At 34.0% G+C, this 13,962-nt stretch overlaps 1 protein-coding gene across 1 annotated transcript in view; it reads left to right on the top strand.

Moving 5' to 3' along the window:
• The window catches only part of GPR180 (G protein-coupled receptor 180), a 29,565-nt gene extending 17,883 nt beyond the window's left edge, over positions 1 to 11,682 (top strand). The window contains exons 4-9 of the mRNA XM_020290267.2: positions 99 to 279; positions 423 to 472; positions 3,253 to 3,410; positions 6,331 to 6,522; positions 8,355 to 8,432; positions 9,398 to 11,682. Of these exons, the coding sequence (XP_020145856.1) occupies positions 99 to 279; positions 423 to 472; positions 3,253 to 3,410; positions 6,331 to 6,522; positions 8,355 to 8,432; positions 9,398 to 9,556 (818 nt within the window). The 3' untranslated portion in view covers positions 9,557 to 11,682. The remainder of the gene's footprint in view (positions 1 to 98; positions 280 to 422; positions 473 to 3,252; positions 3,411 to 6,330; positions 6,523 to 8,354; positions 8,433 to 9,397) is intronic.
• Positions 11,683 to 13,962: the final 2,280 nt, after the last annotated feature.

Raw genomic sequence — 13,962 nt, 5'->3', positions numbered from 1 at the left:
ACAAGCTCTAGAATTATATTGACAGAAAGATTTGAAAGCAACCCAACACTATAACTGGCTTGTTTTACTGAAGCAAACTCCCTTTTTTCTCTTCACAGGGTTACATGAGTTCTTTTTCCTCCTAGTCCTAGTGTACTTTGTGATTGCTTGCATTTATGCTCAATCATTGTGGCAGGCTATTAAGAAAGGAGGACCCATGCACATGATTTTAAAGGTTCTGACAACTGCATTGCTGTTACAAGCTGGTTCAGCTTTAGCTAATTACATTCATTTCTCCAGGTAACTCAAAACCACTAAAACTGTGTTCATCATTACATCTAATTAATCCTAATTAGCCCACCAAAATTATGCTTGCTTTGATTATGAACACTTTTTTTTTGCATTTGTAATTTACACTAATACTTTCCTCTTCAATTCCTCAGTTACTCCAAAGATGGAATAGGGGTACCGTTTATGGGAAGTTTGGCAGAATGTGAGTATCTTTCTGATTTTCTTTTATACATATAAACTCGCTATCTGCTTCTTGTTTGCTTCAGTTTTTATAAATTAATTCAGCTCTGTTGAAAACAGGGTTACAGATGTAGTTCTGATATATACTATTTAGTTTCTTAATAATAGGTAACGTGTGCAATTTTTCATTGTTTTTAGAGCATATTTATATACATTCTCTCATTTTATCCTCCGTAAAAGTAGGTGTGTGTATCCCTTTTTGCAGATAAAGAATCTGGCTTGGTGACATAAAGCACATTTCCAAATGTCAGTCAGCCATTAAGTTTTAGAGCCTAGACTCAGACCCAAATTTTCTGACTCCAAAGCTGAAATCTTTTCATTATTGTATTTCCATTTTCTGTTATACTGACTTTTCTCTGGTTCTGACCCAAAGCCATAGGGCATATAATTGAGTTAACCTCACATCTATGAGGTTATTTAATTTTTTAATTTACTTTCTTAAAAATATTTTAAATTATTAAATGTAATTAAATTCTTCTTTTTCTTTTTCTCCCCCAATTCATATGTTGAGCTATGAGGTTATTTACAAGTGGAGCTCTTATGAAGTAATTTTTCAATTAAGCGTGATAGGAAAAAGTATTTAAAAGGTCCTCTGATCATCATATTTTAAAGAGAACTTCAGAGGGACATCAAGTCATATGCCATTCTTACTCCTGGAAAACTAAGACTTGCTCTAAAAAGCAGATTCTGAATATGAAACCATTCTAGGATTTACTTTTCTTATATTTCCGTATTTCTCTTCTAGTCTCATCAGCTTTTAATAGGATATTTTATGGTTATCTCTGTTAATCATCTCAGGACCCACTCATCCTGACCTCGCTGCTTGTTTTAAGATTCTAAAACTTCAAGAACCTTTTGTTACTGTTCCTATTGATTGCATTGTTAAAAAAAAAAAAAAAAAAAAAAAAAAAAGAACCTTTTATATTCCTTATGAAAAGGATGTGTACTATTTACCTCTTGGGTATGAACAAGACGACCCATCCTTTTTGAGTGTTATCAAGAGCTCTGGTTTGTCCCTCGCTTCTCTCTTAGATGACTTTTAGATTTAACAGAGTCATAAAATTTTAAAGCTGGGCAAAACCTTAGAAATACTTTAGCATATGCGTTTTAGAAGAGGACATTGAGATCCAAAGAGGCAAAACAGCCGATCAGTGGAAAAGAGGGTGCTAAAATCCAGGACTGTTGAATTTTTGTGAGTGTCTGCTATATATAATACACTATTGAAGGCTAAAAAAAACTGCAAAAAATTGATATTGCTGTTTTTTGGTATTTCTGACAAAAGTCTTGGTTAAGTTAAATGATTAAAATTCAAGACAGGATGGGGTTTTTGTGTGATGAGTATATTTTGTCTATAATTAGTTATTTTTTGGTACAAATGAGCGTGTTCTACGTATCCAGTTACAGTATGGATCTGTGTATTACTTAGTACGTAAAGAAATTCTCCATAAAAGTAAGGGTTTTTTCTTCAGGTATTTGTTTTTACTATTTAGCAACTCATGTAGAAATATTCCCTTGGCTAATTTGTGTAACTAACTAAATATATATTTGTAAAATGTTTAATCAAATTAATTGGCATCATGGTCATTTAAAATTTATGATGAAAGAAAAGTGTGCTTAATCTGAAAAGCCATGACATTTTACATCATTTAAATGTGGTAACAGTTCGTAATCAGAATTCACTGTCACCGATATATAAGCATAAATGTAGAGTGGCCAGTTTTAATTCTTATGGCAGAGCAGGGGGAAATCTGTCAAAATGTATCTGAAAAGGTATATCATTAATAGATGTTTGGCTTACAACCTTTAAATATAAATATTATATTCTATAGATAGTTTTATATGTTTCTGCAAGAATATCCTTATATAAAAGAAGTCAAAATTATAAACATCAAAATTATAGATGGAAATTTGAAGAGTTTTTTATTTTGTTACATTAGGATCACAAAGTTATTCCAAAATTCACATCAAAATACATTCTGATGAAAAAGTGATAATCTTTTTGTTAAATCAACAAATACTAGCTTATAAAATAAGTATGCATGGAACTTGAAGCATTTATAGATTTTTGTTTTCTTGAAGTGCTGACCTGGATACAGGTGGTTTTGTTACATCCTTTGTAAAGTAGCAGTCATTCCGTGCAGTGTCAGTGCTGGCCACCTGGTGGCACATCACACTAACACATGGAGCTTTTCATTTGTCCTCAGGACTCTGAAACCAAAGCCAACATAATTGGATGTTATAATGGTTATGCATTTTATTGTGTTGTTTCTTATCAATAGTTTTAGAAAATAATCTTCACGTTGTAGTTCAGCCATCACACATAAACAGAAATGAAGGTACTGGTATTCTCTACATTGCAGAAATTATATTTAAAATTTGTTTCTTTTAATATACGATGAGTTCTAGAGAACAGGATTATGTAGTTAGAAAAGCTAAGAAAAATGGGAAATAGAGATTTAAGGTTGGACTTAATAGAGATATGATATGGGCATATTTGTATTTTAAAATAGGGGTATTGTCATTGCTTTAACTATTTTTATAAATATTTATAAATTTTATGGCAACATTTTAATCTTTGAATTTATTATTCTTGAATATCTCTTATTGAATTTCCTCAGCATCACTTTGAAAATGCTGATCTTCTTGTGGTTAAAACAAATGGTGTTGTCATCTTGATGCAAAAACTATTACACTGTTTGTATGGTGAAAACTTGATTGACTTTGGTTTTCATCTCCCATTAGTTTTTGACATTGCTTCCCAAATTCAGATGTTGTACCTACTATTAAGTCTATGCATGGGTTGGACAATAGTCAGAATGAAGAAGTCTCAAAGCAGACCTCTCCAATGGGATTCTACCCCTGCGTCCACTGGCATTGCAGTATTTATTGTAGTGACACAGGTGAGTGTTGACATTCAGTGTTTCTGCTCAGCAACATTCAGAAATGCACACTTGAACACACCTCATTTCAAAATTGAAACCTGAGACCCATGAAGAATTTGTATCAGTCTGAAGTAAAGAGAGAGAGAGATCAAGTAATCTCTTCATCTTCTGGGTGCTAGTATGTGTAGCTTGTAAAATTTAATTGTAACTTTCCTGAATATGAGCTTCGTATTAGCTTATTTAAAGCACAGTGTGTTTAATGTTAGGTTAGATTCTCTTTTCCTACTTAATAGTAGCTTTCTTTCATATTTTCTAGCTCATGGTAAGTAGTCAACATTGAATGAGTGATTCAGTGAATTTGAGATTTATCCATTGTCAAGACTCTTTAAGATTGGCTACTTTATACTTAAAAGAATTCAAGTAATTATCTGAGATTAATTAAAAAGCAAAATATAAACCAAAAAAGAATGAGATCTTGTTTTGAAAAACAAATCTACTTTACAAAAACAAATCTGATCTTTTCTAAAGGTCCTCTATGTCTTTTTTTATTTTCTTCCATAGTGCTAGTATTGACATTATTCTAGGATATCCATATGCTTATGTGCAACGGATTTTTAAAAATTAAGAAGAGAGAAAGGTATAAACATAAAAATTCATACTGAGTTTGTGACCAGCATTAGCTATAAGTGAAAAATAAAATGCTTACCTGGGCTCTGTAAAAGACATTATAATGTAAGTTTTAATGCATGAAATAAATTGAAAATTTATCAATGAAGGGTAGGGCTGGTGCTTTACTCATCTTTATATCCCCAGTATTTACTTAGTACTTTAGGTTCTGAGTGAAATAGGAGTATTGAGTTTACGTGACTGATTTGGGAAAGCGACCATATCACAGGTGGTGATACTTAGAAAGGAGATAGTGCCAGGAAAGGGGCTGATGAGAAGGAATTGAATTAGAAGTGAATCTTAACAAGAAGGTTAGGATTCCACCAACTTATTGTTTTTGATCCAGGATTAATAGAGAATAGTGTTAATATCAGGTTAAAGTCTCATTTTTCAATTAATAGCTCTTTTTTAAAAATTCAATTTTGATTATCATTTCAATATAATTTTAATTCATTGTCATAGACAAATATAAATTGAGAATTGAGATTTTGACACTGCCCTAGAGTTAAGTGAGCATTTAAGAGGAACACATTAATAAAGAAAAAAAAAAAAAAGAAAAGAAAAAATAAAAAATAACACCTGGGCCGGGCGCGGTGGCTCACGCCTGTAATCCTAGCACTCTGGGAGGCCGAGGCGGGCGGATTGCTCGAGGTTGGGAGTTCGAAACCATCCTGAGCGAGACCCCGTCTCTACTAAAAATAGAAAGAAATTAATTGACCAACTAAAATATATATATACAAAAAACTAGCCGGGCATGGTGGCACATGCCTGTAGTCCCAGCTACTTGGGAGGCTGAGGCAGGAGGATCGTTTGAGCCCAGGAGTTTGAGGTTGCTGTGAGCTAGGCTGACGCCATGGCACTCACTCTAGCCTGGGCAACAAAAGTGAGACTCTGTCTCAAAAAAAAAAAAAAAAAAAAAATAACACCTGAAGTGGCACATAAAGAAAAAAAAAAAAAAAAAAAGAAAAGAAAAAAGAGGAACACATTAGACATAGCCCTGATGTTCAACAACAGCCCAGATAAGGCAGATGAGAAAGGCAGCCAAAGACTATATAAATAGATACATATTTCACACAGATCACATGTTAGCATATGTATTTGAAAATACAGGAGTTTGAGTATATAAAAATGTGAATCATGGGATATGATAGTTCTATCTTCTATGTTGCAAAAGTTAAGAAATATAGGTTAAGGAATCAGATGAGTATAATTTAGTGGAAAGGAGGAATGATACTTTCCGTATAGGGAAACTATTGAGCCCACAAAGAAAATTTCACATGCCAGGATGACAAAGGAGTTTACTACCTACCCAGAGTGGTAGTAGAAATAAAATTGGGGTACAAAATGTGAGAATGAGGAAAGAAAGAGGTTGCTGATAAACCTCATAAAATCTAAGAATTGGATTTAGTATTGAGTTTTGATCTCTTCCAAAAATCCTTGAAAGTCCCTGTAGACTCAGTTCTGAGGGTTGAGTTGACACGAGGGAAAAGGGCAGAGAGCCACAGACATGAGTGATGGTAAAAACAATAATTTAAATGATTGATGTTCAGTAAAGGCAGAAAGAACATGGACACTGATTTCTGCTGAAAAACAATAAACAGAATAGCTTAATGAGGAACTTAAGTTTTTGCTACTAAATATTAAAACATGGGAGAAAAGGTCAGCAAGCAGATAGGAATGAATAACAGGTGTCCTGAGTGCTTATAGTGAACAATAAAAATATGTTCTCCTTTACTCAGGGAGGGTACCATGAAAAAGGGTGAAGTCTGAAATCAACAATTCTGACTCATTAATTTTTGGATTACACAAGACACCAAAATATTTGGTCAAGCCCCTGAGACAGTGGGCTTGAATGCTGAACCGTTTGCTTTCTTATGATGGTGTGGAAGGAAGGAGATGGATTTAGAAGAAAGTTTATGTTTGTTCTTTTGACCTTTTCCATTTATTTTCATCCTTAGAGATGTCTTATTTGAATCATGATATTAATAGCAATAGCACTTTTTAAAATCTTTGAGTATGATCTTAATAATACTTGATAAAAGTATCTTTTGTCTAGTCTTAGGGTATTAGAGCAATGAAAAGACTGTACATGTACTTTATTAATTGACAACCTCTGTAGTCTGATAAATCTTAGATCCACTTATGTGGTTCTTATGTGGAATGTTTATATAATGTTTAAGGGGATATTTGTAAGAGTTTTAAAAAAGTACTTTAATTGTAAGTTGGTATGATTTTTTTTCTGTCTCTCTAATTGTAATATTATTTTTTACAGAGTATTTTGTTACTTTGGGAACAGTTTGAAGATACCAGTCATCATAGCTACCATACACACCACAATTTAGCAGGGATCCTTCTAATCGTTTTAAGAATTTGCCTCGCATTGTCATTAGGCTGTGGACTCTATCAGATCATCACAGTGGAGAGGAGTACACTCAAGAGGGAGTTCTACATTACATTTGCCAAAGTACGGGTTTGCAAAGAAAGTGGCTTCTTCTGATTAGCAACGTTGTTCTGGTTTCTTTGGGAAATTAATACATAACCACATGCTAACATTTTAAACTTTATTATGTGCCAGGCACTACTGTAATGCCTTTATGTGCTTCAGCTCATTTAAGCTTCACAACTTATGTGATGTAGGTATCATACCCATTTTCTGTGTATATGCTTGGTTCATGATTTCTTATCAATAGGGATTTTACATCTTTCTCTAGCACCAGAATTAAAAACAATTTTTTTTAATAAATTAGAATATGGTTTGCATTTCTCTGCATTTATTAATTGGCTGTGAACTGTTATTCTCAGAGTTATGCAGTGTTTTATAACAAACTATGAGGAGCTATCCTTTAGCATTAAGGAAATGCAGCCAGCCAGGCTGAGCACATCTGTTTCAGCCAACTTCACTCCTTCCATGTGAGATCATGTTCACATTATTTTGCCTTTCTGTGTCTACACTGGTGAGATCTCAAAGCAAGTTTGATTTTTTTCCATACTCATTTACTAAAAGATCAGAAGAGGAGATGGAGCAGTAACATGACAGAAACCTCCCTCCCTAGAAGGTTCTGTTTTCCTGTCCGATTGAGAGAATCCATATCCCTTCATCTTAGCAACTCAAACCAGCATTCTGCCACATCATTCAGTCAGCCCGCACTAGTCCACAGAGTTGATGACCATCTGAAGCAGTTGTGGAAGGAGGGCCCAATTCCTTCCTTGTTCCTAGCATCGAGCATTGCAAAGCTGCTGCTGCAGCCCTAGGAACCAGCGTCAGCCTTCTGAGTACCAAACAGACAAAAAATGTCGTTATGATTTTGCATTTTTCACAGGCACAGGAGTACTTATTGTTTCATAAGTTAGTAGGTATTTGAGGTATTTGTATTTGGGGCACCAAGTTTTCCTCTTTCGTTTAATATTTAGGCAGTACCAAACTTTTCCTTGAACTTAAAAACAAATTGTATTTTAGTTTAACTCTTTGAATAGGGTCAAACATCCAGAAGTTATTTAAAGAGTAGCAAAAAGTATTTCTTAACTCTCTCCCGTCTACTCAGTTATCAGTAGCTCTTCATGTAATTGCTGCTATTAGTTCCTAATTTATCCTCCTAAAGAAGGATACATTTTTAATACATATTCCTGTATATGTTTCCCTCTATTTTTATATAAATAGTAACATACTGAACATATTGTTCTACATCTTGTATCTTCAATGTAGTAATACCAAGCATCTTAACAGCTCTTATTTATTAACTTATTTTTTTATTTCAAATTTAATTTTGGAAAAGAGAATACGTTGCTATAGTTCAAGGAAAAATAAAAAAAAAATATTTGAAAAGTACAACATAAACAGTTTCCTTTCTTACCTGCCCAATTTCCCTTCCTCTATCCTACCCTTCAAACAGGTAACCACTATTAATGTTTTTTGTATATTTTGACAGAATTTCTTTGTGTATCTACATGAAAATATAAATGTACATTCTTATTTTTTCTTTTTGCAGAAATCTTACACATGTGTACCTTGCTTTGTAGTTATTAATTTATTACTTATATTAATATATTTCTAGTATATCAAAATATATATGTAACAGATTTACAAATATAAGAGCATAAATACTCCAAAAAATACTTATTTGGCTAGACACAAAATATTAATGTCACAGCAGCAGCAAATTTATTTCTACATTTTATTGCAAGCTTTATAGGCAAGTTGAGGTTAATTGGGACCTAAATATGCTAGTAGCATTTTTTGTCTGGTATATTTTGAAAGTAGAGCCAGCTGTACTTATTTGACTTATTTGTTTGTTTCAGGGCTGTATCTTGTGGTTTTTATGCCATCCAGGTCTTGTATGCATTTCTATCATTTTTAGTGACTACCAAAGAGATAAGGTAAGTAATATACATGCCCAAAATAGTTTTTTTTAAATGAAAATGTAGTCCTTATTGGGAAAATATTGAAATAGGAGAGGCTTATTTGTTCAGAAGTTTTTTGACTCTTTAAAACTTTGAAACAAAATATTAAACTAATAAGTACATAAATTAGAAACATAAAAGAATTTTTAAAAATTTAGTTTATATGCAAAATGATGGAAATATCTTTTGTTCCAATGTTAGCTTATTTTAGAATACTGTTTTTTAAATTAAATTAGAGAATTTATAAAATCTTTGTTAAGAAAAAAGTGATTAAAAATTTTTGCTACATAACAGTAAAAATCAAGATAGATTTATAAAAATCAATCCAGTTGCTTTAACGGACTGGTGTGCCACACTCAAGCGTATGCCGCATTTTGATTGTGTTGATACCTACCTTCTTAGGTGAATAGCTCCATCATTTCCAAGTGGAGTCCTGCCAGGAGCCCTTTACAAGCAATGCAGTATGTGCTTGAACGCACAATGTTTATTGAGCCTGTGAGGTATTTACAAAGGGTAAATAGAAAGGTAGTCTACAAAAATAGAGAAATGACTTGAGAATTTTTGAAAGGGCTTTTAATGTACCCTTTAAAGTTCAGATATGAGTATGCTTTATTCCTATTACTAAATTAGCCAGGAACTTGATTTTTCTTATAACTGACTGAAACTCCTGTCTATAGTATGCACACCCATAAGAGAGAATGGTTTAGCAAATTTGTCTTTTGTGTCTTACTGTGGCATCTATAAACTAACGGTTCAAGGAATTTTACCCTTGAACAATTACAGTTCCTATTGAAATTTTTTTTAATAAAATGTACCCATGGTAAAGATGAAAGATAAGAGCACCGTATTTATATAAAAAGCACTTATAGGTTGTGATAAATTGAATATAGTTTCTCTGTTCTGCATGCAGTAAAAGCATTCCCCCCCCTTTTTTTTTTCAGGTTATTACAATAGGTGTTATCGTTTGCCAGTCTGTTTCCATGATTATTCTCTACAGACTCTTTCTGTCCCACAGTCTATACTGGGAAGTTTCTTCACTTTCCTCAGTGACACTACCATTGACCATATCATCTGGACACAAAAGTCGCCCGCATTTCTGATACTTCATTTTTATTGAAAGGAAAATCGAATTGGTTAAAAGAGTGCAATAAGGATCCAAATACAGTGACTTTTTTTTTCATACATTTAGTATGAAAAATTGAATAGCGAAAGAGGAGCATATTATTTATATAACTGCATTTAAGCAGTACCAGAACTGAAAAAATGTAATAAGTGAAATGTTTGGAATATACTTAAACAATAAATTTTCAAGAAAGAGTGTTGTTATAAGGTAATTGAAGCAATTTCTCTATGGAAATAAATGTGAAAAAGAATTAAATGATATTTTGGTAAAATAGTCACCACTTATAAAGCCTCATCTTCTATCAATAGCTAACTCAGGTTTGATAGTCTTATAAAAAGTAATCAGTTAAATGATTACTTATGTATACATATTAAACTAGCCCAGTTATGAAATCAGTGTAATATACTGATTTTTAAAACTGCTTCTTTTTTATGCTTTAAGGAAAATGCATTTCCTATTTGAGTTTAAAGGAATTGAAACTGAAATTACTTCAGCAAATGATTATAAAATATGTTCACAGTTTGAATATGCTTTTGTTTATTTGTGGGTGGGTTATTCTCCATTTTTTTCTATCATTTTTGGCTCTAGTTCAGGTTTCAGCTTGATCAGCAAAGGGCTTTTGACAAATAGTTTATGAAAAATAAAACTTAGATACATTACACGAATTGTAAGGACAAAGGATTTTAAAATCTGAGCACTTAGGTGAAGGGACAAGCAGGTTTATGTATTTGAAAAGAAAGAAGGAAAAAGTACTATGTGATATGGTACTGAAATTTTAATCCCGATATAATTCATTTCTCTTACATTGAATCCCCAAACATAATTAAGCCGTATACACAGATTAAATTAACAGAAGCATTTCACATAAATGTTGGTTTCAGTCATCAACTACCCATGAATTACTGCCCAAGGATACTTAATCAGGATTAAATTTTCTATGAATAATTGAAAAACAAAATACTCACTGGATTTGTTATAATCCGTATTGGCACTGGATTCTAAGTAGTTGCCATCTTGAATCCTTTGTAATGAAGCCATATTTTTGTATGTGTGTGATGCCCCAGTATTGAGTATGCTAGCTAAAAGACATCAAGTGCCTGGTTGCTAAAAGATGGTCAATACCTGCTGAATAAAACGAGTACTTTCATTAATAGTCACTGAGTGGAAATTATTCTGTTGTTGTTAAGTTCAGGCCTTTCCTTTTTACCTCTGGCTTATTTTTAAAATATTTTTTAATCTACTTACTATGTTTTTAAGCAAGAAATGATGCACGATCTGGTAATCAAACTTTTTAATTAAGTAGTTAAAATAATGTAGCACAACTTAAAAATATCTATGGCATTGTCTTTGTTTTTCTCTTGCACTTAGTCTCATTGGAAATGAACGGTATTCTGCTTCATTTTAAGGGCAGATATATGTGTTTGTGATTAGCAAAATGGCAAAGTAACAAAGTTCAGCCTGCTCATTAAATCATCTCTCTAATAGTTCCTTGTAAATCATTTAATAAATGAGAGCTACAGGTTAAGACTAGAAAAGTATGAGGTATGTTTTAGGTTTACATGATCTGCTGAGTGGTCATAACCTTTTTCTTTTATCATGTCTCATTAATAGCCCCAGTTATTGTCTGTTGTGTTCCAATGAGGTACAGTTAATTAAGCTAAAAAAAAAAAAAGAGGTGAAGCCTTTTCATAAATTTTGTGAACTTGCAACAATGGAAAGGGAATAATCTTTGTGTTATTTTATTCAAAGAATATAGTAACTGTAATCAACATACCTGAAGTCTATGCTTGCTTTTATGAAACTTTAACAGTGTACTTTAATTATTTTTTAATTTATGGTTGAAATTGCTGATAATTTATTTTGTTATTCAAGAGCCATTGTTATATGAAGGAAAACAATTGTTAATAAATGTACAAAACTGCTCTTGATTAGTAATTGAGGGCAAAATGTATAGTTCGGAAGTCATGACACAGTATCCCCTCTTTTTCTCTTTCTGAATGTTTACATGGAGATTCATCACTGAAGATTACAGAAAGATAAGTGTATACTGAAAAATCTAATTAAAGATAAAAACTTTTCTACTTTTCTTCCTCTATCAGATAATGCTTTTTTGTCTGTTTTTTGTTTTTTCTTAAAGATGGTAAATGATCTGTCCAGAGCTCTTTTCCTTCCAGAAGCATTTCTTTTCTTACCTTAAAAAAAAAAAATGCAGCTGTTTATTTCTATTGACAGATAATAATATGAGTGTCTATATTCATCAGCCACTTTACCTTCATTATCACTGAGCCCTCCTGTGATAACCAGGCTCCCGATCAACTGCCTGTGGGAGAGAATAAATGATTCCTCTAAGGTCACCCAGCTCTTTAGTTTTTCTCCTTTACCCTCATGATTTAATGAGCACATATTAGGTGTGTATGTTTTAGTGAGAATGAACGGCTTTTCACAATTCACTTTAGCTGTTGATTGGAACATTAAACCCAGAATTAATGCTGAAATCAGAAATGAGCTTGAATGTCCATAAGAACTCTGCACACTTTACCATTGGAACCTAGCTTTCATCCAGATAGTACTAGCAGGGAGAGTTAATCTAGGCAGAAGAGCTTGCTTTAGGGAAATTTTTCATAATCTCGATTAAAGTAAGCCAAGTCTGATGAAAATAGAAGATAGGCAAGTCACAGGTCAGCTCTAAAACAACGAGACTAGAACATCAGCATAAACATCAGCCTTTTCAATGTGTTTCCCCTGGAAGACTGCACATTCTCTGGAAATTCTTTGGAAATCTGGAATTATTTGTGAAACATTCTCTTAAATAGCTTCTGTGGTGTCAAATCTCTGAGGTGGTTGGTTGTTTTTGAGAATTGATATGATTGTTAGAAATAGCCTATCACTTGGAGGCCAAATATGAAGAGGTAATACCATTTTTTCCTTCCAACATGAATTTGTGAGTTGAGACTAAAATAATGTGATTGGTTTTCCTATGAGATCTGAAAACCAGTGTGGTGGAAGCATTGTAGCTTGAACTCTTGCAATAGCTACGCAAGTATACAATATTACTGCTTCCACACTTGGGCAGCCTTCTGCACAGCTCCAGGCGTATTGTGTGTGTTGAGCTCTAGGAGTGACATGAAGCCTGGAGCTGGGGAAAGAACCTGTCCCGTCCACTATGGCCATTTTCCTCAATGCAGCCCAAACAATCTCTTAAAAATGGAAATCATCTGGATGATGGGCATATAGGAATTCCTCGTGCTAATCTTACCACCTTTTTGCAAATTTGGAATTATTTCAAAATAAAAAGTTTAAAAAATATATAAATCCCTGATTAAAAAAAAAAATTCTCCATTTCTCTTCCATTGCAGTTAGGAGAAAGAAGTCCCTGCTCATTGCCATATTCTTCGTGGCCCCATGTGATCTGGTCCCTGCCTTTATCTCTAATCGTATTTCTTACCACTCTCTGTCCCACGACACCCAGCCTCATTATCCTTATTCATCAAAAAATATCTAACTTGTATCACTGCTTCAGACCCTCAGCACTAGCCATTTTCTCTGCCTGGGTTATTGTCTTCCAAATGTAGGCATCATTGCATGGCTGAATCCTCATCCTTCAAGTTCTCATCACAAATGTCTTTCAGAGATCTTAGACCATCCATGGTGGCTTTATATGGTGCCAATTTAGTCAACTTGGAGATATGTTCCCTAGAATTCCCTCCCCTGCAAAGTTCCAGGACAATGTGGGCATAAGAAGTGTTTGATACAAGATGTAGAAGGCAGGGGTAAAGTAGGAGCCACATCCAGATTTTTTTTCTAATTGGAAGGTCCAAGCAAGGCATGAGGCACCGTTGCAGATCACCCACATTGTTGCTTACCTCCTGGATCTTCTTGGACTATGGGACAACAGCCAGGCCTGCAGGAACACCAGGTCCTGCTGGATCACTTCCTTCACCTTCTCTGACTCCTGGGCCAGGTGTGTCTTTTTCTGTGTGACAGAGGTGCCACCTTCTGCAGGACAAGGCAGTGAGAGACTGGCACGAGTTCCAGTCCATCCTCACAAGTTCCACTCAGTCCCCTTGGACTCTACTCATCCTAGCAGTTTTCTTGCTTCTCCCATTTTCCATCCATCTTCCCTTCCCAACTACCAGACACTAAAGTAACATCCTTCTGTAATCCCTAATTTTTAACTATTATAGGTGTGTGGGTATGTGTTATATCCTAGTGGTGTTTTTGTGTGTGTTGGTGTGGTTTTTTTTTTTTTTTTTAGAGACAAGGTCTCACTCTCACCCAGGCTGGAGTGCAATGGCCAGATCAAAGCTTACTGCAGCCTCAGACTCCCTTCAAGCAATCCTCCTGCCTCAGCCTCCCAAGTCGCTGGGACTATAGGCATACACC

Source organism: Microcebus murinus, chromosome 13, assembly GCF_040939455.1.
Source record: "Microcebus murinus isolate Inina chromosome 13, M.murinus_Inina_mat1.0, whole genome shotgun sequence".
Taxonomy (NCBI): Eukaryota; Metazoa; Chordata; class Mammalia; order Primates; family Cheirogaleidae; genus Microcebus; species Microcebus murinus.
Note: the sequence above shows the minus strand (reverse complement) of the source record. Positions and strands in the feature narration are given on the sequence as shown.